Source organism: Ovis aries, chromosome 13 (genome assembly GCF_016772045.2).
Source record: "Ovis aries strain OAR_USU_Benz2616 breed Rambouillet chromosome 13, ARS-UI_Ramb_v3.0, whole genome shotgun sequence".
NCBI classification, from domain to species: Eukaryota; Metazoa; Chordata; class Mammalia; order Artiodactyla; family Bovidae; genus Ovis; species Ovis aries.
Genome location: NC_056066.1, coordinates 66,415,916 through 66,443,069, shown reverse-complemented (window position 1 = coordinate 66,443,069; position 27,154 = coordinate 66,415,916). Strand labels below are relative to the sequence as shown.

Sequence of the window (27,154 nt, the reverse complement as noted above, 5' to 3'; positions counted from 1 at the left end):
GCCGAGCCGCCCCCCCTCCACCCGCCAGAAGGGGAGACCCCCAGGACGCTTCTTCAAAGGGTGACTTGGAGAAGAGTAGACTTCCATGGGAGGGCAGGGAGGAAAGGGCATTCACATTTGCTGTTGTTAACCATGATCCATTTTTCCAAATAAGTATACATTCTGTTCCTGTTTTTTTTTTTTTTTTTTTTGTCTGTTTGTCTGTCTGTTTTGTGTCTGTTTGTCTATTGTGTTGACTTTTCTCTTCAGGATCCCTGCTGCCTTGGTGATCCCGGGCTGACAGCCAGAGAGCACAGCGGCTCAGCTCCTGGAGAGCGAGGGTTGAAGAAAGCAGAGGGCAGCCGCCCGCGCCCGCTAGCTCCTATTAGGTCGGTTCCTGCAGCGGTGCCCGGTGGCCTTGGCGAAGGCCCTGTCCGGCAGAGATCATGTATTGCCTCCAGTGGCTGCTGCCCGTCCTCCTCATCCCCAAGCCCCTCAACCCCGCCCTGTGGTTCAGCCACTCCATGTTCATGGGCTTCTACCTGCTCAGCTTCCTCCTGGAGCGGAAGCCTTGCACAATTTGTGCCTTGGTTTTCCTGGCAGCCTTGTTCCTCATCTGCTATAGCTGCTGGGGAAACTGTTTCCTGTACCACTGCTCCGATTCCCCGCTTCCAGAATCGGCGCACGACCCCGGCGTCGTGGGCACCTAACAGCCAGCCCAGTTAGCTTTCCAAGGAAGCAGAAGACGGGAGGGGAGGCATTGACATAGGTCATAAAGCATTGGAGTTTCAAATCCCGCAGTCCTGCGGGTGCCACATTCCTGACGGCGCCTTTTTGGCCTGTGATGTTTTATCCTTATAATGTGAATAATGGGCACTGACCGGTGCTTTTATTGTGGAGTCCTGTAGTCGTGGGTGGTCTTGTGGTTGTGTGTGCTCTGTCCCCATCGTGGCCCCCGGCTGGCAGGATGGCCACCCCCTCGCCACATTCCCGCGAGGCGTCTGCGCCCATCCTGGCCAGCTGCCCCAGCATGGCCGGGGCAGATAAGATGCCAGTCTCACTGTCGCCTCTGTCCTTCCTTCCGAGTGGTACTGGCTCCTCCGTCCCTCTCTTGGCTTCCTGTAAGTTCTCTTTACCCCTTTCCTTTTTGGGGGAGCACCTGTTCAAGACAGGTCTCGTTTTTGCACTTATCTCGAATATAAAGAGATTGCTGACGCCCGAGAGCCTCGCTTTTTCATCTTTCTTTCCCGGCCAACAGGCTGGACAGCACTGTGTCTCGCCTGCTGGCCACAGATCTTCAGTATTTTCCCCACTTCATTTTGAAGGAAGAAGTAACAGATAACATGTTGCTCTTTCATCCAGGGGTCTGGGCTCCTGCTCAGCCACCCAGCTTCGCTTCCTTTGCCCTTCCTCCTGCCTTTCAGCTGTCGTGAGGAGGGGGCCTCATTGTGTCTCCCATGCATGCACTGCAGGATTGATGTGCAGGGTGTTTATGCAGATTTAGCAGTCCCCAGCTGAGTGAATGGGAGCGTACTTGTGTGTTTCATAACAGCCAGGATCCCCTCGATAGGTGTTTGGATATTTTTTGGTGTGGTGTGCTGTGCGTGCTGCGTGTGTGTTTACGTACCTGTACAAGTACATGTTGTAAATCCCTTATAAAGAAGCTTTATTGAACGTGTTCTGATTTTGAGGTGTCACAATAGGTAGCTCATAGGTGCCGCTACAGTGTGTATTTAGCATGGGGATTGCAGAGTGACCAGCACGCTGGACTCCGAGGTGGTTCAGACGAGACAGAGGCGAGCGGTGACCATCGCCCTCGTGCCAGGAGTTTCTCCGGTCCTGCGCGTGTATAGACTGTACCTTACGAAGAATACACAGGAAGACTTTGTGACTGTCACTTGCTCTTTTCTTTTTTCTGCGCTTCAGTAAAAGTGTCAGCAAATGAGACTGTCTCCTGGCCCCTGCCCACTGGGGATCAGCATGGTTGTCCCTCCAATCTAAAGCATCCATCCTTCTCTTGCCTGAAGTGGGAGGGAGATGGGCCAGGCAGAGGACAGAACTGGAGGCAGTCCATCTAGGGAATGGGACCTCAAGGCCACACTTGCGGGACATTTGGACTGCTATTCTGGGGCTTTTATTTCTGGTGTGTTCGTTGCACAGCTGTTTGAAATGTTTAATAAAGCTTTATAAACTTTACTCTGTGGTTTTATGTGGCTGCAGTCCGTTTGGGTCGTGGTATTGGATTTCTGAGTTGGTGGGGGGCAGAGAGGGTAGTATGGAGGGGCAGAGTCCTTGGCGCCAGAATACCTTAGCTCGAAAATTCGATCTGCTTTCTGGAGAGCAGATGGTGGGGTTGGGGGCAGGGGAGCAGAGGGCAGGCCAGGCGGTGAACAGGAGGGAGCCTGAAAGTTTTCAGAGAGGAGACATGTGCGTTTCTCAGCTCCCATGGCTTCTCGCCTGAAACTGTTTCCCTCCGTAGGAGATCGGGGTAACCAATCCCTTGACAAACAACTTAAGACAGCTGGAGCTCTAATCATCGAGGGTTTTTATGGTGCTGCTTTTGAAGTAAAAATAAAGTGAAACCCCTTTCGGCATTTCAAGTGGAAAAATAAATAAGGCCGGCCGGCCATGCAGGGGCCTCTGGGCAATGGCTGGAAGCGCGGTTCTGTGCTATCGATGTGCACGTGTTCCCGTGGCCGTGACCTTTGAGGCAAAGCCGGGTGCCTTGTCAGGGCCCCATGCTGGGTGTCCACCTCTCCATCTTGTCTCCTAGAAAACGTAACAGGAGCACTGCCTGTCCAAGGCACAGGACTATTGTGAGAGTTTATTGTGAAAGAACTTGGGTCATTTTACCTAGATTGCTAATTTATTGCTCTAAAGTACTGTGTAATTTTCTCCTGCCCTTTTCAATCTCCCCATTGTCCGTTTATCTCTTTTTCATTCCTACTGTTGCCTATCAGCGCTTTCTCTTTTCTTGGTCAAAACTTGCCAAAGATTTGTTCATTTTAAAGGTATTTTGAGAGAACCAAACTTACTGATTGTATCTGCTGGGTGTTTTGCTTTCTGATGCTTCTGTTTTTCTCCCTGCATTCTTTTTTTTCTTCTTCTGGGTTTCTGGATGTATTTTGTGGTTCAACAAAGTCTTGTCAAGCTGAGGAGTCCTACACGTGGAAGGGATGGTTTGTTCAGCAAACACTGAGTCCCTGTCCTGGGCTTGCTGGGGATTTCAGGGCCAAGACCTGGGCCTGACTCTCCAGGAGCTCATGACTCTAACCTAGTGGGAAGACTTAAGAAAACAGACAACTGCAAATTCCAAAAACAAAACAAACAAGCAAAAAAGGCTTTTGTGACCATGCTCTCCCATGGAGACACCTGGATGATAAATGAAGCCAAGATTATTGCTTATTTTGCTCTCCTCTAGAAAGCAGCTTTCTGTCATAGGTCAGGCTCACTAAAGAGTCACAAACAGGCCTCTCTCTGAAAGATGTGTGGCCTTTTCCATCAGGGAGCCTGCAGGCCGCCCCTCCCCAAGGTGACTGCCAGATCAGCATTCTGTCTGTCCAGCACTGCTCTCCATCTTACCACAGCAGCACCCAGCCCCTCTTCCTGAAATGCCTTTCAGGAAAATGAGAAGGAGATGCCTCTCCTGCAAAAGAGCAGGGTACAAGGTATTAGAAAACCGCACCCAGCAATTCTGGTGGTCTCTGTGGCTCCTAGTATGAAATGACTACCTGATAACCACAGGATTCCATGAGGCCTTGGTCTGGGCTTTTGTAGGAGCTGGTCCATGCTCTCGTCTGGCCCTCAGTTTCCTTATAGGTAAAATGTGGTTTTTGGAGCAAACAGTCTTCCTACCCCTAACATACAGGGAATCCTTTCTCCTAGGATCTTCGTGTCCTCCTGGATGCACTTAAGGAAGGTGACTGAGCTCTGGGAAGGTGGTATTGCCCTTGCAGGGCAGCCTGCATGTGCTTTATGATTTAATCATCATACCACGTTAGCCCAGGAGGCCTCTGTCAGGAAGCCTTCCTGGACTTCTTCCCTCTCCCGAGAGATCCACTTGCCCAGGTGACTTCACTCAGCCCTCTGTTGAGTGCTAATGTTCATGCAGACTTCCTCAAAGACTGGGTTTCCCCCCACCTCTCGGGGTCTTGCGTTGTTATTCAAGCCAAGGTACTTAAGCCGTATGGAATCCTGTAGGGGACTAGGCCTTGGGGCCACACAGTGGACAAGATGGATCGTCTCTGTCATCAGGGAGTCATCTGGGCTAAAGGGAATGACGTTGGGTGTATAATCCCACAGATAAGATATAACAAGCGCCCTAAATGGAGAGGACCTGGTGAGGTTCAGGCTGTGGCCTGAAGCCAGTGTGAGTACTGGAGCCGTGAAATAATAAAGGAGATGTTATTTTTCACTGTTTAATCAAAGCATCTCTGGCTTATAGCTAAAGAGACTGCCTGGGCTGAAAGTAACAGGAAGGACCATCAGGATCTGGCTGCCCTGGAGGGCAATGTTGGGAGAGAGTGAAAGGGTCTAAGGTTGACATGTTGGTGGCAGGCCCACAAACTCAGTCCTGATTGAGAAGCCTTCAGTTTCCAGCTGATGGAACCATCACAGATAAGGGTGTGCTGGGGATAGGGGGTGACCCAATCACAGCAGCACTTAACTTAAGATGGGATTTTTTTCAGTTAGAAACACAATAGCATTTGTGCAGTGAAAGCAACAGGATTGGCAGGAAGGCCCCTGCCCTTTCTAGATCATCACACATGGGGAGAAGTGGATCCAAAGAGCCATGATGGATGAGGAAGACAAGGCAGGGAAGAAAGCAGGCTGGGGAGGGAAGACAGAGAAAGATGATAGACTCCCATTGAATAGCTGCAGGAAACCGCCAGGGAGGGGTCGCTCTTGCGTTCAGTCAGCGGGCCAAGCCAGAACCCTGGCTCCTGGCATCTAGTGCAAAGCTCACCCTCAGTCCCAACCCCCTCCCGCACCCCACCCCCAAGGGGAGAAAGGGTCACTGCTCTGGAAAGAAGAACTAAGCAGTGCTATCCTTGGCAACAAGGGAAGGTGATCCTGACCAAAAGCCAGAAGAGGGGCAGAGTTTGATCTGCCAGGTTCAGGGAGAGAAGTCCGTATCTTGAGAAAAACTTAGGTTATAGAGTGTTCTTGAGGTAAAAGGGAGTAGCTGGCTGAGCAACAGCGGAAGGTTTCAGACAGAAGCCTTGGGTCTTCCTTTCAGCTGTCAGGTCTTGGTGGGGTGAACTTGGGGAACAACTTAGGGCTGACAAACGTGAGAGACGAGGCTTTGGGGAGCCTAGACCCTGTGCCCCCGTCTCTGTGACCATATGTCCCTAAGCCTCAGTTTCCTCACCTGTAAAACGGAGATCATAGCACCCACTGGAGCCTGGCTCAAGGCCGAGTCTTCACACATGTTCTCGCCTCTTTTCTGTGCCCGCACTGCCCTCCACCGAGCCTAGCTTCTTAGGGATGCGATCTGATCAACCAGTTCTCCCGCTCATTCTTTCCTACAGGGAGTATTTGCCAGGCCCTGTACCAAACCCAGAACCTGAGAAGGCCGTGCGCTGCTTGAGGAGCTCAGCAGGAGGGAGAGCTCTGAGGCGGTCCTGTAGGCGCATAATTACAGTCCTGGTCATCAGGGCTGCATGGAGTTAGGGAGAGACCTCATTTGGGAGGCCATATGTCGGCACCTCTACAGGAATTCCCTTAATTATTTTTTTACAAGGCCCGAAATGACAGTATCCTAAAAGGGAGAGGAACACCTAGACAGTGCTCTTTCCTGAGAGGCCAGAGTCCTGTTTGGCCACTAGCTTGCCCAGGACCATCCAGGGATTTTTGCCTCTTGGAGAGAAATCCCTGCCTGTACGGCCGTCTCCTCACGAGGGACCCGGATGTTCGAGAGTGTCGTGTCAGATGTGGGTGAACATGAACCTTCTCCATGGCTGGCCATTTGAGCGGTTCTGGCCTCTCACCTCTCTTCCTGGCAGCTTGTGGAGTGTCTCCACAGGGAGGCCTCACCACTTTTTCCAAACCTGAACGCTGCCCCTCCCCGCTTCACACTGCCAGTGGCAGGAAGCTGAGGCCGTGGGCCCATTCCAACCCTCTTCCAGTGTGACCCTGCCCTCCTCCGCCTGCTCTCCTCCAGGCCCATTTCCCCATCTGTTCACCAAAGAGGGGCTGACCCAGGAAGCCGTCCACATTTCCAAAGCTGCCTTCTGAGAAATATCAGTGAACTTTATCCTTATTACTTCAGTCTGAGAGATCTTGATTGAGAGAAAGTATGTTAAAGCAAGCATTTAATCAAATACTTTTTTGCATTAAAGAATAAACTTCACATCTCTTGGGTGCAGAAGTAAGTGTCAGGAGTCTTAGAGGCAAAGCAGACTTGGAAGGGCCTCTGAGGGAGGAAGACAAACACAGCCCTTCAGTGGCTCCCTGTCACTTGTGGTCCTGACTCCTAAACTTGGCCGTCAAAGCCCTGCACAACCCTTGAGGGTAGGGGCTTGAACTTTGTTCCCTGACCAGGCATGGCATAGACTGCTAGTTGGCTTGCCGGCGGGTGGATGGCTCAATCAGTCACTCTCTAGACTCCCTAAGGAATGAAGAGGGCCAGTCTTTCTTAGAAGTGAAAGAATTCAGTTTACCTCCCAAGTCTACTCTTGGCAACTCTGAAGTGACAATATTTTCCAGCCTCCAGACTAATATTTTACACACAGATATCACAGACACTAACATGTTACAACAGATATGTGAAAAGAACCTCCTGAAAGGCTCAATAGCCTGGTATCCTTCCTTCAGCAACAGGTGGCTGTGAGTCACCTCCCCTCACTGGGCCTCAGTTTCCCTATTTGTAAAATGAGGCATTTGGGCTAGATAACCCTTGAGTTCCTTTCTAGCTCTGGCATTGCCCTCAGATGCCCTAGTTCCTAGAGCAGTCATTGGACAGGGGTCATGGTGACTCCAGGATCTGGGTCAAGTCCGCGCCTTGGAGCATGGTGGAATCGTGGCAATGGCTGCAGCCCCCAGAAGATGAGCCAGGCAGGAACTGGCTGAGAGATTTTTCTGCTGATGGTGAAATGTCCTGGCGAGTCTGTGCAGGTAGGTTGATGCAGGTGAGGGGAGGGCTTGGGCTCTCCCACCCTTGTGGTCCCTGAGTAATGTTTCCTTGCAGAGTCAGAAGCTATCCAAGACTGTTTGTTGGATGCCAGCTAGATTCAGCCACTCATATTGGCAAAGTGGGTGACCCATCTTTCCACACACTGCCCTGGCCAGGCTTCCAGAAAGGTTTTTTGCTGCTACCCCTTAAATGCTTTCCTGCATTTCATTGTCACTGTGTCTGGAGTCATACCTTCCGATAGCCTTTTGGTTCCCTGTCTAGGTGGCATATTCTCTAAGGATATTGTGGTCCTGATGCCATCATCAGCCAGGAATAACTTAGCTTAGTGTCAGAGCCACAAGGGGAAGACTTCTCCAAAGTTGGAGCTCTGACTATTGAAAGAAAAGTAGTAATCCATTTTCAGCCTCCCTGAGAGCACATACCCAAATTCAAAAACTTTTGATGAGAAGGGAGACAAAAATCCATTAAAAACCAGAGAGGAAAGGAATTGGATATTTAATGTATCTGAAAGAGGAAGCCCCTCTAAGCTAAAAAACAACAAAGTACAAGAAGGCAAAGACCAACCAACTTGACCACATCAAAGCTAAGTATTTCCAAAGTCAAACAGTGTCACAAACAGAACCAAAAAGCAGAGCGGATGAATTGTTTGCAGATCTATAATGTGTAAAAAGATGACACACAAATCCTTAACAGTAAAAATAACCCTCACCCTTACCCAACAGATAGGCATGTCATTCACCTCAACAGCATACAGAAGAGAAAACAGACTTGACTGAAATTTTTTTGAGAAAATAATTCAATTTCAGTAATAACAGGAGATCAACAATAAAAACACAATAAAGAAGCACTAGTTTTCACCAACAAATTTGGAGCCGGGGAAGTTTAAGAATACTCAGTGCTGATGAGATACAGTCAGACAGGCACTAAGTACAAAGGGAACTGTGGATTGGTATAAACTTTGTGGAAAATAATGATAGTCAAAGAGAAGGAGAAAGATGGAAGTTTCAAGCAAGGGCCAATGACCTATATATTAACACAAAATTTGAGTGTCTACTTTGAAATCTGCCTGCAAGGCTGGAGGATCTGGGTTTGATCCCTGAGTCGGAAAGACCCCCTGGAAAAGGAAACAGTGACCCACTCCAGAATTGCTGTTGGGAAAATCCCATGGACAGAGGAGCCTGATAGGCTACAGTCCATGGGGTGGCAAAGAATTGAACACGACTGAGTGACTAGCACATTGTGTCACCCATAGTGCTGGGTGTTAGAATGTGAAGATAAATAAGATATATTGTCTGCTCTTGGGCATTTGGTCAAAGAGATAGAAAAACACAGATCCTAAAATGATATGTAGTAAGAAGGCCAGAGATATGCTTGGGACATGGGCAAAGCATGGAGCAGCCGAGATGGGTGGTGCAGGTATGAAGCTTCACGGAAGTATCCAGGGAGGTTACTTGTCTACGATTCCTGTCTCTGGTTACTTGGAGACATTTAGAGGTGCGAGAACCAATGAAGAGATGATTGCTTCAGTTCAGGTAGAGAAGGCAAGGCTTGAATTAGGGTCGGGGCAAGAGGATAGACAGAAGGTAAGATTAGGAGAAGCTGCTGGCCGACTGGTTGCTGGGTCAGAGAGTCTAGGATGCCTTCCCTGTTTGTGTCTTGGGTGGATGGAGTACTCGGGAGAAAGAGCAGGCTTAGTGGTGAGAAGAGGATCATTGAGCCCAATTTTGCACAAGTTGAATGAAAGGCGGGCATCCAGGTAGAGATGGCCTGTGAGATCTAGGAGAGAGCTTGGACCCCAGCAGGGATTTGAATGAAAGATTCAGGTTATGACTGATGGCGACTGTAGCTATGGGCTTTGCTGAGCTGTCCTTGGAGAAGGTGGCAGCTGAGAAGAGAAAGGAGGGTCTAGGGCTGAGAATCTTTCCCCTGTTTAAGCGTGGACAGAGAGAAAGGAAAGCCCACAGAGGCAGAGACAGCAGAAAGAGAGGGAAAAAGCACCTGGAGCCTGTGTTGGCATGGAAACCCAGGGATGTGGAGCATTTCCAAGAGAGAATAATCAGTCAACAGAAGAGAAAAGCCAGTTAGATAGGACGGAGGGCCCACCACACAGAGCAATTAGGGGCCCCTCAAGCCCCACAGGAGCAATTCCTGTGAGAGGTGGGCCTAAAGCCCCCACAAGGCGGGCAGAGGAAAGTGAAAGCGGGGCACAGCAGGCAGCATGGCACCTGTCCTGAGGAACTTGGAATGTGAGGGAGAAGCTGCAGAGAATTTCTGGGCTGGTGTGAGAGGAAGGCAGGACGGACGTGATGGAAGAGAGGCTGAAAGGGCTGTCACCTAAAGTCTTCCTGTCTGTGTAAATCAGAGGCAAGATCAAAGGGCATGGATAGCAAAGAGGAAAAATGGCCATAAGTGACCTTGACTAGAGCTGTTTCCAAGAAAGGCCGTCTGCCAGTCTGGAGCTCACAAAGGAGGTGTGGGCCTCTTCCCAGGGGGTAGATGGAGAACTCAGAGGAGTGCAGAGTTCATACACTGAGCTGTGACCGACATTTCAGGGACAGATGCAGGGATGCTGCTGAGGATGTTAAGCGGGGTGAGGTTGGGGGTGGAGAAAGGGCTGAAAAATTGGGGGCCCTGGAGGTCCAGGGAGGAGAGAGCTTCCAGAGATCAGCATGACCATTAATGTGCCAAAGGCACAGAAGTCAGAGGAGATGAAAGTGTCCCTGGTCTTTGGGGACCCCGGCCATAGCATACCCCTTTGGGGTAAGGGGCAAAACCCAACTGGGTGGGGATGATCTAGAGACTGGCTGAGAAAGCAGGAGGGGAAAGGGAGACCCGAGGGGACGGAAGTTTCTAGAAGGCACTGTCTCTTACACATTGACATTTGGAGGGAGGAGGGCTATACAAGGACACAAGAGCAGGGACAGGTAATGAAAGGGGCCCCCAGAGCAGTGGGATTAAGTGTATAGGTGAAGGGATTAGTTGTGTTGGTGGAAAGGGGCAAAATTAAATCATGTACATTTTACCAAGTAACCGGATCCCTGTGTTTTTCTGAAGGTGGTTTTTCTGCCCTCTGAGTACTGACTGCAGCTCTAATTAGCAGTAGTTTCATCCTGCCTCGTGTTTGGGGCTGTGTCTTATTCATTTTTGTACCTTTCGGTACCTAGCAACAGGCAGCGAGCTAGGTAAAGGCAGAATAATTATTTCCTGCTTGAAATCAAATGTCTGAAATAGAGGTTCAGAATTTTTTTTTTTTTTAACCACAAGATTCTGTGACTATTCCCAAGGAATCAACAAACAGGGAAATGAAAGTCAGAGTTGAAGCTGTCTATACGTGAGGCTGTCTGGGTCTCAGGAAATGCACTCTGCATTCTGGTGTGGGTGCTGCTGTTTATAGTTTTTAATGGTGAGGTTGTGATTGTTGTCTCATCTGCTCATTGCAAATCTACCTTCCTGTCCTTACTGAGGCAGACAGAGACCACTAGCCCCATTTCACAGATTAGGAAACTGAGACCTAAATCGGCAGAATAGAAGGAAAGAATCATGAGCAATGAAGTCAGTGGGGATAGGTCTTGAATGCTGCGTTCAGGGTCTTCACACCACTGCCTGGTGTAACCCCCTAGCACGTGTGCTCAAGCGCTAAGTCACGTCTGACTCTTTGTGACCCCATGGACTGTAGCCCGCCAGGCTCCTCTGTCCAGGGATTTTCCAGACAAGAATACTGGCATGAGTTACCATGCCCTTCTCCAGGGGAGCTTCCTGACCCAGGGATTGAACCTGTGTCTCCTGCATTAGCAGGCGGATTCTTTACCACTGAGCCGCCTGGGAAGCCCAGTATCTCCTACACATTGAGTAATTCTGTTTCTTCCAAGGTCAAGAAGGAACCTTGGTCTAATTGGTTGCACTTGGGCCTCATGCCATCCCCTGATAAAAGCTGGATGGCAAGAGGCAGGGCCTGAAGGAGGGGCTTCTGTGGGTTCTGTGTGAGAGAGCATCCCATGTCACACCACAACCATGTAAAATGGAGAACAGGAAATCTCCCTGAATGTAACAAGGGCTGGTAGGGGGCAATAAGGCCCGACACCCCCACCTCACCCCCAGACATCTGCGTAAGAAGTAACCAGGCAGAGGCAGGCAGACTTGTTTAGGAGGCCGTTGTCCAGATGAAAGTGGGAGAAGTCTGAACTCAACCAGTGGAAATGGAATAGATCCAGAACTTAGAGGAGATTAAAAACCAGAAATGATGATTAGCTTTTAGGAGGAGAGAGAGAGTGAAGACAAAGACTCCTGTGTGTCTTAGGTAGACAGTGGGTAGACTCCTGTGTATCCTGGGAAGATGGGGAGTGAGTTTGAGGGGCAAGACAGTGGTCTCAGATACAGCCAGGGGGTCAGGATCATAGTCAGGTGGAGCCTAGCAGGCACTTGAGTCAAGGGTCAGGGGCTCAGAAAAAAATTCTGCTGGGAGTACTGGCCTAGGGCCATGGCCACTCAAGTAATAGGAACCCTGACAATGAGTAAGATCACCAGAGAAAGAATGGGACGGGGCCCAGGGCAGAATCCTAAGTTACAGTGACACTTGAAATACCAATCAAGGTGTGGGTAGGTGACAAAGGAGAAAGAGAAGGAAAGGCTTGAGACATGCGACAACCAACCAGGAGAGTGGGTTGCCATGGAAACAAAGGTAGTGAAGGGTTTCAAGGAGAAAGTAATCAACACTGTCAAATGCAGCAGAGAATTCCAATAAGATAAAGACAGACCTCCCCCCCCCCCCAGCCCCCGCCTTTGGATTTGATGATTAGTAAGCTTTGGTTGACCTCAATAAGAGCATTTTAGGGGAGTGATGGGGCAAAACTTGAATAATGTTGAGATTGGAGGGGGAGGTGAATTCGTCACAGAGTTCTTTGAGGAGGCCAGAAGGAAGACTTGGAGATGTGAAGGACAAGAGTGGGGAGGTTGAGCATAGGATAGACAGGAGCAAGTTCATAGGCTGATATCCACTCCCAAATGCGATGTGTTGTTTAGTGACAAAGTTGATTCATTCCACATATTCTAGTTTACCACCTGTTTGTGCCTGGCAGTGTGCCCAGCATTGTAGATTCTGTGGTGAATGAATTGAAATAGGCAGATTTCTGTTCTCATAGCATTTATATGATAGTAGGGGAGAAAGATGTGAACCACGTAATCACACATACAAATGTGTAATTTCCAACGTTGACAGAACACACTCTGAAAGAAGGGTAGCCAGTGCTGGAGGATGTACAAGGGCCCCTGCCCCAGGCCAACTCCAGAGGTTTCCCTGCCGTGATGCTTGAACCAAGCTATTAAGGGGACAGCATTCATGGGACTCAACAGATTCGAGAAGAGCCTTCTGGCCAGAGGGACCCGCCTGCCTGTGCAAAGGGAGGCACACTGAGGCCAAAGAGGCAGGCAGGGCTGGGTGGGCAGAGCTCTGGAGGCCAGGGCTGAGCTCATGTGTGCCTCCCGAGAGTGAGGGAAGCATGTTCGAGACCTGCCTGAATATTTCCTGTGATCTGAGACTGGCTGGCCCCTGGATAAGTCATTAGAGGAAGCAGAGGTGGACGTAGCGAGACCAGCTGGGAAGTTTCTGTTGTCACGGTGGACAGGATCTGGACGACACATTCTGGTCAGTCTTGGAGCTGGATGGAAGGAAGATGCGTAAGGAGAGGAGGTGTTCCAGATGACCACTGAGTTTAGGGCTTGCCTTACTGGTGGTGTGGCAGTGCTTTCCTCCGAACTGGGAAGCCCTACAAAGAAATGAGGTCTGTGAGGCAGACCCCCAAGTCTGGTGGTAAACAGCTGAGACATGCAAGCCAGGAACTGGGGAGGAGGTGGTTGAATGCATGGACCTGGAACCCAGAGAGAGAAATCACAGAGACCGTTTCCGTACTCCTGCGGGATCCTGAGTGAAAATGTGAACTGAAGTGGTATCAGGTTTCTGGAGCATTCTGAGGGGATGAGGGAGGCTGATGAAGAAGAGGCCAAGCACCAACATTTGGGGGCCTGTAAAAAGAAAGAAAGATCTTCCTGGGGCACAGAAAAGAAAGAATGAGAGAGGTCTTTCAACAGAAAGATGGAGTGGTCTGCAGTGGTTATGTGCAGAAAGGTCAGAGGTCAAGGTCAAATGCAGGAGCTCTTCTGAGGTGCAACTGCCCAATCACCATGGCACCCCTGGAATTGGGCAGTGTAGTGTCCCTGCCGATTGGTACCCCCCAGGGCCCATGGGAGACCTCAGGGGACCATAGCAGAGGCAGCCTGTGTAGGGGGTGATTAAGGAGAGAAGAAGTGAAGGACCAAAGTCTAAGGCCTTTAAATTAAATTTTAGTCTTCAAGGAAAGAGCAATACTGGCATACAGATATTTTGAGGGAAGGGAGCCTGAGTAATGGAGTGATTGAGGATAGAGACAATTAGTGAAATGAGTTCCCACAGGGGTTGGGTTCAAGTGTGTGGTGGTGGATAAATTAGTTTGGGGCAATAATGTATATTTGACTGAATGGGGCAAAATTTAATTGTTTACCTTTTAGAGAGTATCTTGATCTCCATGTTCTTTGGGGAGCTTTTATCTGACCTGTGTACCAAATACAGCTCTAATTAGCACCATTTTTATCTTGTCTCAGGGCTGGGATCATGTCTTATTATTTTTTGTGTTTCTTAGCACCTAGCAACAGGCAGTAAGGTCTTTGGGTGCCGAATCAATATTATCTGCCTTGGAATGAAAAATCTGAAGTCAACATTCAAACTTTTTGACCAAGAAGAATCAGTGATAATTCTCCAGAAGTACAGTGTGGGAAAGAACTGGTATAAAGTCCTGGTGGCAGGAGTTTGGGGTGGTGGGGGGTGGAGAGAAAGTATAAGAATCAGCTGTCTTCATCTTTATACGTTCTGTCCCATTTATGCATTTCACATTCATCATCTCATATGAACTTCACCTCCCCCCATAAGAAGGAGAGCATCACCTCCCATCACAGAGGAGGGGACAGAAACCAGAGGAGGGGAACTTCCTCTAGTGGCCCAGTGGCCAAGAATCCACCTGCCAATGCAGGGGATGTGGATTCAACACCTGGCAGGGGAACTAAGATCCCAGCAACTAAGCTCACACACCGCAATGAAGACCTAGCATAGTGCCCCCCCAAAAAAACAGAAGGAAGTGCCTTGCTGACATCAAGCACAAATAACAGGAACTGGAGTCAACCTCTGTCTGTCAAGGATCACAGTCCTTTCCATAATCAGGTTGAACTGAGAGAGAGGAAGAGGAGTCTGTGAGGTCCGGGTGGAGACGCTCCACCTGGACATGTGCGGAAGGCTGGAGGCACGCTCCAACAGGAGACCGGATATTAAAGCATCATATCAAACTTCGGTGATAACATCTGTAGTGCTAGCACCAGAGCAGATAGCTCATCCGTCTTAAGAAGCCTCCCTACCTCGTGAATGACACACGCATTCTGTATTTACACTGAAGACTTCTGTATTTTTTTTCAATGTTTGTCTTTAGACCCATCTGAAATGTATTTTCATGTTTAGTGTGACACAGAGATCTAATTTGATCTTTTTCCGAATGGATAACCAGTTGGCTAAGCACCATTTATTGTCCCAGCACTATCTTTTCTCCCAGTTCCCTATGTCTACACTCTATTCAGGTCTGTTGATCTGTTTGTCTACTTCTGGGCCAACACCAGATTTTAATAAGCAAAAGCTTTATCTTCCAACCTGATCAGGTAAGTGCCCCTCCCTTCCTGGCCCTTTATTCTTTTTTTAAAAGTAGGTTGGTTGTATTGCACATTTACTTTTTCATGCACACACTTTAGAATCAGCTTGTCGAAGTTCCATGAAAATCCTGTGGGAATTTTGAGAGGGACTTCACTGAATGGAGAAATGACATCTTTGGGATATCCGTTCCTCCCATCCGTGAACATGGTATCTGTCTCCATTTAATCAAAATCTTATTTGGTTTAGTTTGATTTTTAATGCCTTTTAATAAAGGTTGGTTGATTTTGTCGTAAAGGTTTTTCCACATTTCTTATTAGGTTTATTCCTGAGAACCTTATCAGTTATGTTCCTTTTGTGAGTGTAAAAGCCTTTTCTTTTTTTCTTTTTGCTTTCCAAATTTTAATCAATTTACTAATCACGATGCTTCATTCACTGACACACTCTCGGAGTAAATGTGCTTTGTCCCTGGGTACACAAACGAGAACACAGCACACATATAAAGTAGAACTAATTGACTGGAAATGAATTAGAATTTTTGAATTAAAATTTAATTATACACGTAATACATGAATACATTTTCCTTTCAATAAAATTAGAGTATTACAGATAAAGAAGTCTCTACTGAACACCCCCCACCCCCAGCCTCCACCAAGACGCCTCTCCCCCTGCTGAGGGAACTGCTCTTAGGTTTTTGCTGCTTATCCAAAATGTTTTCCAAAGCCCACTGAAGCATGTCTTCTGTTCTCTTTTTGTGTGTTTGTTTACACAGACATGGTGTGTACAAGCTGGAGGTGTTACTCAGCTTAGCACGCCCTGTGAGACTCCTGGTATAGCTGACACACTGGGCCACAGAGTTCCTTGCCAATGGCAAGTGGCGGCCCTGGCCAATTACACTGTGTTTGATTTCCTGTTTCCTATTGATTGACTATTAAAGTGTTTCCAGTGTCATTCCATTAAGACAAACCTGTAAGAGCCTCTTAGGATTGCTCATTTTGCACATGTACAAGTATTTCTCTGGGATACTTAGAAATGGAACTGATGGGTTGTAGGAAATACGTATCTTAAATTCTAATAGAAATTTCTAAAAATGTTCTCCATTTGCTCCTTTCTCCTGCTCATAGTGTGTGTGTCCATTTCCCCAGACCATGTCCAGGTTTTCCATTTTTAACCAGTGAAAAATAGTATCTTGCTTTAGTTGGTACTTTTCTGAATTACCTACAAGGCTGAAGTCTTCATGTGTTTACTGTCCGTTTTTTGTCTTTTTCTATTGATTTTAAGAGTTCTGTATGTATTCAAATATTAATAGTTTGTCATGTATATTGCAGATGTTTTCTACATTGTGATGTGTGTCATTTAATTGTATAGTACCTTTTTCCTTTTTGTCTTAGAGAAATTTAAATTTTGATACAATCAAATTTGTCAATCTTAATGTTATGCCATTTTTGCAGTCTTATTTAAGAAAGCCTTTCCTATGTCAAGGTCATAAATATTTCCTGTATTTCCTTCTCAAAAATTTATAGTTTCTACATACATACATATTTAAGCTCTTATACTATATCTAAAAAATAAATTCCTTATGCACAAATCTTAGGGTCTAACTTTAATCCCTTCCCATTCCCCCTAAATGGATAGGTAATTGTCCCAACACCATTTATGGAGTAATGTATCGTTTCTCCACTGATTTATAATTGCTGTCTCTACCTGATACTAAACTCCAGTGCAGGTCTATGTGAGAGCTCTTTCTTGTCCACTGATCTGTTTGTTTACTCCTGAGCTTGATAATATGCTTTCTAAGTGATGGGACAAATCCCACCCTCTTTGTTGTTTTTGTAAAATTGCCTTGGTCATCCTTGGATATTTGGCCTACCACATGAATTTTTAAATAGCCTGTCAAGTTTCAGGAACAGTTTTGCTAGTATTTTAATTGGGATCACATTGAGTTCTGGATATCTTTGAAGAAAATTGACACCTTTTTCATATTTGAATCTTTCTCCCAGTGCTCCTTGCTCTGTCTCTCAGTTCTGGTCATCTTTTATGTCTTTCAGAGAAGTTTTATTTATTTATTTTAACTGGAGGCTTTCTCTAGTTAAAATCTTGCGTATTTCTTGATAAATTTCTTCCTAGGTTTATTACAGGTTTTGTTGGCAACTGTGAATAGGATCTCCTCTCCCCTTGTTTGTTTGGCCCTTATTTTTCCATATTTCATTTCAACCTGTTTACTAATCAGTGGGCTTGACTTGCAGGCACACCCGCAAAGTGAACATTCTTCCTCCTTGGGCACAAACATGCAAGCACAACCAGACTTGCAGAGCCGGGATAATTGGCTGAAAATAAATTAAATCTTTTCAGATTAGACTTTAATTAAAGAAGTAAAGCATGAATACATTTTCCATTTAAAAGTAGAACAATATGAATGTAATTAACGTTTCCTTTGGTCACCTGAGGTCCTGGTCCCTTCCCCCTCCACAGAGGTGACCACTGTTCAGAGTTTTATGCTTTGCCTTCCATAGTAAATATGTAGATAGTATTGATGGAGGTATTTGGAATAAATTATACCAAGTCTTAGGTCGTATACTATATCCCGCATTTTTCATTTAATCTTATATTTGGGGGGAGTTCCCCAAGTTAGCGACACAGCAGCCCTTGTTCCTGCTTTTTAACAGCTGTCTGCTTGGTATATAACTCTTTCTCACAACTGTACTGTTTTCCCTTCTCTGGTATCCATAGACCGGAGGGTTCCTCCTCTCTGCCCACTATCATGACGAATACTGCCAGGAACACCTTGGCACCTGCCAGCCCCTGAAATGTTTCTATAGGGTAGGATCTGAGAGGAGAACTCTAGCCTCTATGGTGTCCACTGTTTCGGTTTTCATAAACACAGCCCAGGTCAGCTTCAAAAGCTGCTGTGCCAATTTAAGATCCTTCCACAAGTAAATGTCAGTCTCCCCTTTTTCAGACCATTGACAGCTTTTAAATTTATGGATCTGATGGATGATAAAAAGTGGTTTCTTCTTGGTTTCATTTGTGTTTTCCCGGTCACACCATGGTCTCCTCCCAGGTTTCCTGGCCATTCTTACTTCCTCCCGTTGGGGTCATCTGTGTCATCTCCTTTGTCCGTCTTTCTTCTGTGGTGTTCTTTCCTTCCTGACTTACAGGATTTCTTAATTTGGTATATTAATTCCTTGTCTGTTCTATGCGTTGCACATAATTATTTACCATTGTGACCCTTGTCATTTTAACTATTGTATCTTTCATCATAGAACTTCTCGTTTCTATGTCAAATTTAGAATCTCATCTTGCCTTAAGAAGGCCCTCTCTGTACTAAGATCACAACCATTTCCTGTGTTTTTCCTAAAGCTTTTGTAATTTTCCTTTTATTTTCACATTTAAGTCTTTATTGAATATGAAGCTAATTTTAAGTGTGATATCAGTGCTTAATTTTTAAAAATGTCAAAATTGATAACCAATGTTTTCAATACCATTTCTTGGATAACCTGTCATTTCTTCAGTAATTTAAAATGCTGCCTCTACTTGACACTAAATTCCAATGCAGCTTTATGTCAGAGCTCTTTCTGGTCCACTGATCTATTTGTCTACTCCTCAGCTTGATAAAATGCTTTGCTAAGTGGCGGGACAAATCCCACCCTCTTTGTTGTTTTTGTAAAATTGCTTTGGTCATCCTTGCATATTTGGCCCACCACATGAATTTTTAAATAGACTGTCAAGTTTCAGGAACAATTTTGCTAGTTTTTTAATTGGGATCACATTGAGTTCTGGATAAGTTTGAAGAAAATTGACGCCTTTATCATATTTGAGCCTTCCCCTCAATGCTCACTGCTACGTCTCTCAATTCCAATCATCGTCTGTGTCTTTCAGGCGAGTTTTATGGTTTTCTCTAGTTCAAGACTTACGTATCTCTTGATAAATTCATTCCTGGGTTTATTACAGACTTTGTTGTCAACTGTGAATAGGATATCCGTTCTCTTATTTGTTTGGCCCTTGTTTTTCCGTATTTCATTTCAATCTGTTTACTAATCAGTGGGCTTGACTTGCAGACACACACGCAAAATGAATGTTCTTCCTCCTGGGCACAAACCTGTGAGAACAACCGAACACGCAGAGCTGGCATAATTGGCTGAAAACAAATTAAAATCTTTTCTGATTATACTTTAATTAGAGAAGTGAAGCATGAATACATTTTCCGTTTAAAAGTAGAACAATATGAATGTAACTAAAATTTCCTTCGGCCACCCTCCCAAGTCCTGGTTCCCCTGCCTTCCTCACAGTTTTATGTCTCTCCTTCCATATAAATGTAGAGTATTGATGGAGGCATTTTGAATGAGTCATCCCACTTTATAGAGATTTAACTGTAAGCTGCATTTTCCCTCCACCATATATTTCTAAGATATACTCAAATTGATACAAATAGCCCTTGCCAGTTCCTTTTAGTAGCTATGTTATATCCATTCCCATGAGTGGGCCACATATTTCCTTCCTTAAGATCTGTGTACATTTAGTTTTATCTTTTCTTTCCTCCTTCATAAGCAGTGCCGCTGAAAACAGCTTCACACTTGCCTCTTCTGTAATGTTTCTCTAGGGTAGTGGTTGAGAAGTGGAATTTTGCTTCTCAAGGTTCCCACGTTTCTAGTTTTAGATATTACCAAAGCGTCCTCCATAATCTCTGTACCATTTACACTTCTAGCCAGAGGGTATGAGAGGATTCCAATCCCCACACAATAAGCAGTTGTTTTAAATATTTGCCAATTTGATGGGTGAAATTGAATCATTTTTTAAAGTTTATACATACTTGTTTGCTAGTGAGATTTTCAAATGTGTATTAGACATTTGTATTTTCTATTTTCTGAATAATCTATTTTTGCTCATTTAAAAAATTAAGTTGTCTTTATCTTATTGAGTTTATGAATTTCCTAATATACTCTGTTAATCTTTTGTGTGTGTGGGGGGGGGGGGCAGTTATTTACTTCCAGCTTGTCTGTTGCCTTCCAATTTTTTTAGGAACTTTTGTTAGAGGTTATCAATTTTGACATAACCAAGCTTATTTTTTTTTCTTTTATTCCTTTTATTTATATGTCGTGTTTAGGCCTCTCTTACTCCTAAGGTTTAAATATATTCTGCATTCCTTTCTACTAATTTTGTTTTTATGTGGGTCTTTAGTGCAGCTGGAGTATATGTTTATGATTAAAATGAGATACGATCTAACCTTTCTCCAAATGTACAGCTGATTATTACAACATGATGGATTGACTAGTTCATTCTCTCCACTGAGCTGAGAGGAAACTCCCTCACCATGTCTAGGTAGGTCTGAGGCCCTTGTTCTGTTTCACCCGTCAGTGTATGTCTGTCTGCATCAGACTCTTTCACCCACCGTAGCTTTAGACCACCTTTTGATACCTGTTAAATGAAATGCTTCATTTCATTGTGCTTCCTTTTCAGTTATCTCTGCTAACTATTACTGCACATTAACTCCTCTTCATGAATTTTAAAACCTGCTTGTCAAGTTCTGTGAATTTAAAGATTAATTTGGGGAAAATCGACATTAATACAATACTAAGACTTTCAATCCATGAACACAGAAGAGCTCTACACTTATTCTGATCATCTTATCTCCTCTTCAGTCCCATTTTATGGTTTTTTTCATAAAGAACCTACCCATTTCCTAATGTGTTTATTCCTATACTTTTTATTGTTGTTGTCAATGAGTTTTCTCTACTTCCCCCGCTTTGTTTTTTCTCTTGCTTGCTCCATTTTTTTAAACCTACTAATCACTGTATTTCATTCATAGACACACACAAAGTAAACGTTCTTCCTCCCTGGACACAAACACGCAAGCACTGCCAAATACACAGAGCTGACATAATTGGCTGAAAATGAATGGGAATTTTTCCAAATTAAAGTTTAATGACACAAGCGCAACATGAATACATTCTCCTTTTTAAGAAACAGAACATTGCAGATCTCAAGTCCCTTTTGGCCACCCACTGCCATCCCATTTCCTCCTTCTTCCCCAGAGGCTGCCACTGTGATGGGCTCAATGTTCACTTTCTTACAACTTGTAAATACATAGTAGGTACCCACGGGGAATTGTATGGTATCGTTGACTCAAATAATGAGAATTTTATCTTTTCCTTTTCACTTTTCATTGAGAGTCAGTTTTTGTATTGACCTGGATTTTATTGATATTATGGTTACCGAATGGAATGTCAATATTATCCATCACAATGTGAAAGTAAAGACATGGAAGCTGGGAGACAGAAGTGGAGGGAAGCGGGTCAGAGGACTGACAGGGACGCAGGGGAAGGCACAAGAGCATCTGTGGACACGCAGTGGAGTCAGTCAGGAGTGAAGGGGAAGTAGATTTCTTAAAATTGGACCATAATTCAGAAAGATACATGCACCCCAGTGTTCACTGCAGCACTGTTTACAATAGCCAGGACATGGAGGCAACCTAAATGTCCATCAACAGAAGAATGGATAAACAATGGATATTACTTAGCCACAAAAAGCAATGACATTGGATCATTTGTAGAGAAGTGGATGGACCTAGAGTCCATCATAGAGTGAAGTAAGTCAGAAAGAGAAAAAACAAATGTCATATTTGATTTTGTTCAGTCTCTAAGTCGTGTCTGACTGTTTGCAACCCCACAGACTGCAGCACGCCAGACTTCCCTGTCCTTCACTCTCCCTTGGAATTTGCCCAAACTCATGTCCGTTGAGTCAGTATATTAACACATAAATGTAGAATCTAGAAAATGGTACTGATGAGCCTATTTGCAGGGCAGTACTGATGAGCCTATTTGCAGGGCAGAAAGAGAAACGCAGATGTAGAGAGCAGATGTGGACACAGGTGGGGAAGGGGAGGGTGGAGTGGACTGGGAGGTTAGGATTGACACGGCTGATGTATAGTGACCACCGTGTGCGCAACAGGTAGCTAGTGGGAACGTCCGTAGAGCGCAGGGAGCTCTGTGGAGACCAAGGTGAGTGGGATGGGATGCAGACATACAACTGATTCACTTCATTGTACAGCAGAAACTGCACAGCACTGTAAAGCAGTTATCCTGCGAAAAAAATTGAAAGATTACCAGCAGAAGCATTTGACAGCTCTGATGGGAAGAATCAAGGAGGGAGGGGAGCAGCTTCCAAGTGACCCAAAGCCTCATCTGCCACATGGGACATTAGTGGGTCTTATGAACTAGAAATCGGGTGTCGTAAATGCTGGCCCGAGAACTCTCATGACCCAATTTTGACTAGGGTCTTGTTCGGGGACATTATTCGGCAGCTTTAAGGAAGCACTTTCCTCCCTGATTAAAGAGATGCATCTGGAAGGCTTTATTGGCCCTGCCCCTTCCTTTCCGCTTAGGTGCTGTTGGGTGAAAACATGATGCTTGGAGCTCTGACAGCCATCTTGTGACCAGGAGGGGAAGGCCAGGAGATCCAACTCTGTGCTGACTCCAGCTTGAACACCTGGCACCACTGACTTCTGGACTTTCTTTGAAATAAATAAAATGTTCTTACTGTAAGTCACTCTTGGGTGTTTTGTTAGCTGTTGGTGAAGGCAGCCTTCCTAATACAAGGTATCTAAGAGCTTCTTAGAGCTGGGAGGTGACCCCAAGGAGCAGATCACATATTCTGAGGTGAGAGTTTGGGGATGGCGAGAAGGCTGCTCTTCTATCTTCTTGTTAATATGTGGACAGTGTTTGCCTCTGGGTACTTTGGGTACTTAGCAATTTTCTAAGATGTCCACAAATTACTTTTGCAATTACAGAAATACAAAGACCCAAATTCTTAGGAGATGACACATGAGAGAGAGAAATTTTAATACAGGAAAAGGAAGGGCCCAGAGCTTAAAAGAAACTTCCTGGGTAAAATCCTAGATAAAGAATTGGATTCAAAAGATTTGAGAGCTGCAAGATTGGGAGGAGGGCAGTGGAGCAAGCAGAGTGGGCATGGATCTCATCTCTTACTGGGTCCCTGTACGGCCAGCAGCCTCCATGGGATACACCAAGGACGGAAATGAGTCCAGCATGGGTGGGGCACATGAGGGGTGTGAATGCGACTGGAGGGAAAGCAGTGACTCATGTGTCAGGCTGAGGAGTCTGGGCTTTTATCTGAAGACTGCCACAACTGTCCGGGTGAGAAGAGATGCAGGGCTGAGCTGAACCACAGGGCAGGTGGGGAAGAGGTAGATTCAAGATACGGAGGTAGAGGGCCTTCTCGGGTGGTCCAGTGGTTAGGAATCTGCCTTGCAGTGAAAGAGACCGGTTCTGTTCCTGGTCCAGGAAGATGGTGCATGCTGCAGGGCAGCTAAGCCCACAAGCCACAGCTGTTGAAGCCCGAGCACCTGGAGCCCGTGCTCTGCACCAAGAGAAGCCACCGCAGTGAGAAGCCCGCTCGCTGCACCTAGGGAGTAGTCCCCACTCTGAGCACCTGGAGAAAGCCCTCAGCGACGAAGAACCAGTGCAGCCAAAAGTAAATATGTATTTTTAGAAGTGAGATGGTTAAAAGAGCAACATTAGAGGTAGAAATAGGAGGCCTGAGGCTGACAAAGCACAAGAGATGAGAAAGAATGAAACGTTGAAGATGGCCCCAGTTTGCTGGCCCAGAAACTGCCACAAACAGAGCCTTGCCAAAATACAGCTGCTTTTATTTCTCCATGATCAAGGTCACTCTTACCTGCACCCCTACCCCTTTCTGTTCAGAAGCACAAAATCTTTTCAGTTCAAGGTAAATGCAGTTGCATCTGGATGTTTCCTAAGTCTCTCTTAAGTAGATTCTTGGTCCGCTTCCTGCTTCTCTGCTTTCCATTGCCCCTTCCCTTCTCCTGAGGGTGTGTCATGTTCTGGGATCTCCTGTTTTGACCTGGTCCCAGGGTGTGCATCTGATCCTAGATCACAGGCTCTATCAACTGCCATCTTCTGAACCAGCATGTCACCCCTGAATCCTTGTCCTGACCACAAAGCATTTTTAAGTCCACCAGCTATACTCACCGGCTGTACTATGCCCTCATCACCCCTACCTTGCCAAAGGAACTCACAGGACCATGTAGGACATCCCAGGCCCATCTGTCAAACACCTCCTCCCATCAAGGCTCTCAAGTTCTCCAGCCCTCGCTGGGAGGTGTTGGTCTCCTGGGAAATACCATGAGAAACCAGACAATATTCCCTTCTACTCTGGGATACTCCCAAATTTCTTTCAGGAGATGTAGCATCTACTGTTAGTTCTGTCTCCATGTGATTCCCCTCCTTCCTCTAGATGGTCAGGATTTTATTCCTTCCAGGCAGAAGGACAGCTTCTGCATTATCCCCGTTTCATGTTCATGGCATCAGTTTTCAGTTCTGAGTCCCCTGAGTTCTGTTTACAAACCACAACCAAACACCCTATCTCTGTTGTAGGTTTCAAGAGACTACTTGAAACCATCGACTTTCTTTCTCATCGCCTTCACACTGTAACAACGCAAATCTTCCCCCAAAGCTGTGACTGCATGCAGAGAGGGTGGCCATGGAAGCTAGTTTCCAGAGTGGCTGCCAACAATTCCTGCCTCCTCGTATGCACGTACAACTCACATCAAGAAGTAGGGTCTACTTTCTCTTCCTGTGAATCTGGGCTGCTCTTAGTGTTTACTTGGCCAACAGAACATTAGGCTGATGGCAGAAAAGACATTCTGGGACTTGTGAAACTAGGTCATTAGGAGCCTTGTAGCTTCTGCACAGGCTTCTTGAAACAGCTGGTCTCAGGACATTCCCTCTTGCAACCCAGCTGCCATGTTGTGAAAAGTCCAACCCATATGAATCCACATGTGAGCACTCTGATCCACAACCTTGGTTGCCAGCTGTGTGAATCTTGCTCAGTAAGCCCTGTTGAGCCTTTGATGACTTGAGCAGAACTGCCTTCTGCCTGCAACTGCGTGAGTGACTTTAAGCCAGAACCACCCAGCTGAGCCCTGTCAATCCCCAGAACCATGAGAAATAATAAAGCATGCCTTTAAGTAGCTAAAGTTTGGGCCTGTTTGTTATGCATCAAAAGAGTGACAGGTAAGGAAATGTGTGGGGGAACACACTGAGTAACATATAGAACAGTGTCCAGCAACACATCGTGTAAGTGGACCATTATAATACGGCGTGGTAAGTCCAATCATGGAACATAGATATGTATAGAACTTTCCAGAGCAAGTGACCACTGGCCTGATTTCTTAAAGATGAGTAGGAATGAGCAAGCTACAAGGGATTGGAAGGACATTCCAAGCAAAGGAAGCACCAAAGCAAAGCCCTAGGAGTGAGTAGTAACTAGAGGGAGCTTGAGAACATTTGGTGTTCCTGGAATACAGAGAAGAAAGTGAGAATGTTAGGAGTGGACTGAAGATGTGAACAGAGATCAGACCCCTCAGGGCCGCAGATGCGCTCCATGTCAAGGAGTTTGGACACCATCCAGTGGGTGCTGTTTTCACGTTGGTGATGTGTTCAGATTTGTGGCATGGGAAAATCACTGTGGAAGCCCTGCGAAGGCTAGATTTGGAAAAGTGACAGTCTCCAGCTAAGGAGATCAATTCAGAGATTCTGGTCATGGTCCAGGCAAGGTAGGATGAGACCTGACCTGGAGCAAGGGCAAGAAGGATGGACAGAACCTGGAAACTTTTAGAAAAGAAATGCATGTTGATTGTTAGCTGTCAGGATGAAAGTGAGGGTAGAGCTAAGGGTGATGCCCGTGTGTTTTGGGTGGGACCCTCCGTAGATGGTGGGGGGCAGGGATACTTGGGAGGGGAAACACAATATGGGGGCCAGTTTGAGGTGTATAACAATGGGCTTAGTCTCAGGTAGAGCTGTTTGGGGTTGGGAGGTACAGCCCGGCGGGGCCCAGCTGGATCCTAGACCAGGAAGAGTTTTGACTGGAGGGGCTGACCCTGGGACAGAGGTTAATGGATAATTCTTACCCAAGAATGAGTAAGGTCCCCAGAGAGAGAGAGTGGAGGGAAAGGACCCAGGGCAGCATCGCGAGTTACTGTGACATTTGAGGGGCTGACTGAAGGTAGGTGGTCAACAAAGGAGAGGGAGAAGGAAAGACTTGAGGGATGAGACAAACAACTGTGAGAGGGGGTTGCCAAGGCAACCAAGGTAGTGAAGAGTTTCAAGGAGAAAGTAATCAACACTGATATGGCCCAAATCTCAGGAAAATGAGAAGCCAAGTCCTTTGAATTTAGCAATCAGGGGGCTATTATGAACCTTAGCAAGTACTGTTTCGGGGAGTGAAGAGGCAAAAGCTAGTTTATAGGGGGCGCTGGAGTGAATGGGTGAGGAGATACAGACCTCTCCCACATGAGGGTTAGGAGACTAGGGGAGGAGCTGGGAGGCAACCAAAAAAATGCGAGTGATCAATGGAGGATTTTTTTAAAAATGAGAGGCCCTAGAAGTTCCTCCTCTTGAAAGAAGGGGCACCTGCAGAGGGAGGGGATGAAAAGAGGAATGATTTGTGAACTGGGATCCACCTTCTGAACCCAGCTGAAAGGAAACAAGTGGGTACGATTGGAGGGGTCTCAGGGGAGGAGAGCGGGTCATGGAGAAGTCTCCCCGTGATGACCTCTCCAATCCTGAAAACCTGGAGGCCAGGTTGTCTGATTCTGCAAGGTGGGTGAAGACTGACAAGAAAAGGGAAATAGCTGGAGAGTCATTGGTGACTGTTCTGGATATTCTTCACTGGTCCCTCCAGAGCCATCCTCTGTCTTTCTGCATCCTGTCCCAGCATCCATGGCCAACATGTACCACCATCCATGCTCCCTGCGCTCTGGCTTCTAGTTGAGTTAAACCAACGGAAGAACCGGTGGGAGAGTCGAGGGGAAAGCGGAGTGAGTCTCCCCTGATCACCTGCCTGTGGGCTCTGGGTTTGCAGTGACCACCAGTCCTTACTCATGGCCACAGGTGGGGTCTCTTTCTTAAAGCCACAGCTTCTCTCCAGGTTCTGAAAACCCACAGCCTCTTCTCATCTCTTTAGGCCTAGAGGGCTTCCCTGGTGGCTCAGATGGTAAAGAATCCTGACTGCAGTGCAGGAGACCCAGGTTCAATCCCTGGGTTGGGAAGATCCCCTGGAGGAGGAAATGGCAACCCACTCCAGTATTCTTGTCTGGAGAATCCCATGGACAGAGGAGCCTAGAGGGCTACAGTCCATGGGGCTGCAAAGAGTTGGACACAACTAAGTGACTAACAAGAGGTACTGATGGTTTCCAACTGTTGTTTGTCCCTGGGTCCTTTGTCATCACTGGAACCTTTATCCCTGCCACACCCTGGGAGTCATCCTTTCATTAAAGTAAT

At 46.3% G+C, this 27,154-nt stretch overlaps 1 protein-coding gene across 7 annotated transcripts in view; it reads left to right on the top strand.

The window, feature by feature from the left end:
- The window catches only part of BLCAP (BLCAP apoptosis inducing factor), a 35,611-nt gene extending 13,236 nt beyond the window's left edge, over positions 1 to 22,375 (top strand). For 5 of the 7 annotated variants that reach the window (XR_009596111.1, XR_009596109.1, XR_009596110.1 and 2 more), the window contains 3 exons: positions 250 to 15,044; positions 20,077 to 20,153; positions 22,216 to 22,375. Coding sequence is in view for 1 of the 7 variants with exons in the window: in XM_027977185.2 (XP_027832986.1) it covers positions 426 to 689 (264 nt within the window). In the remaining 6 variants the exon portion in view is untranslated. Of the gene's footprint in view, positions 1 to 249; positions 15,045 to 20,076; positions 20,154 to 22,215 lie in introns of those variants that run through there. The other 2 variants (XR_006055779.2, XM_027977185.2) reach the window with 2 other exon arrangements.
- The last annotated feature ends 4,779 nt before the right edge of the window (positions 22,376 to 27,154 follow it).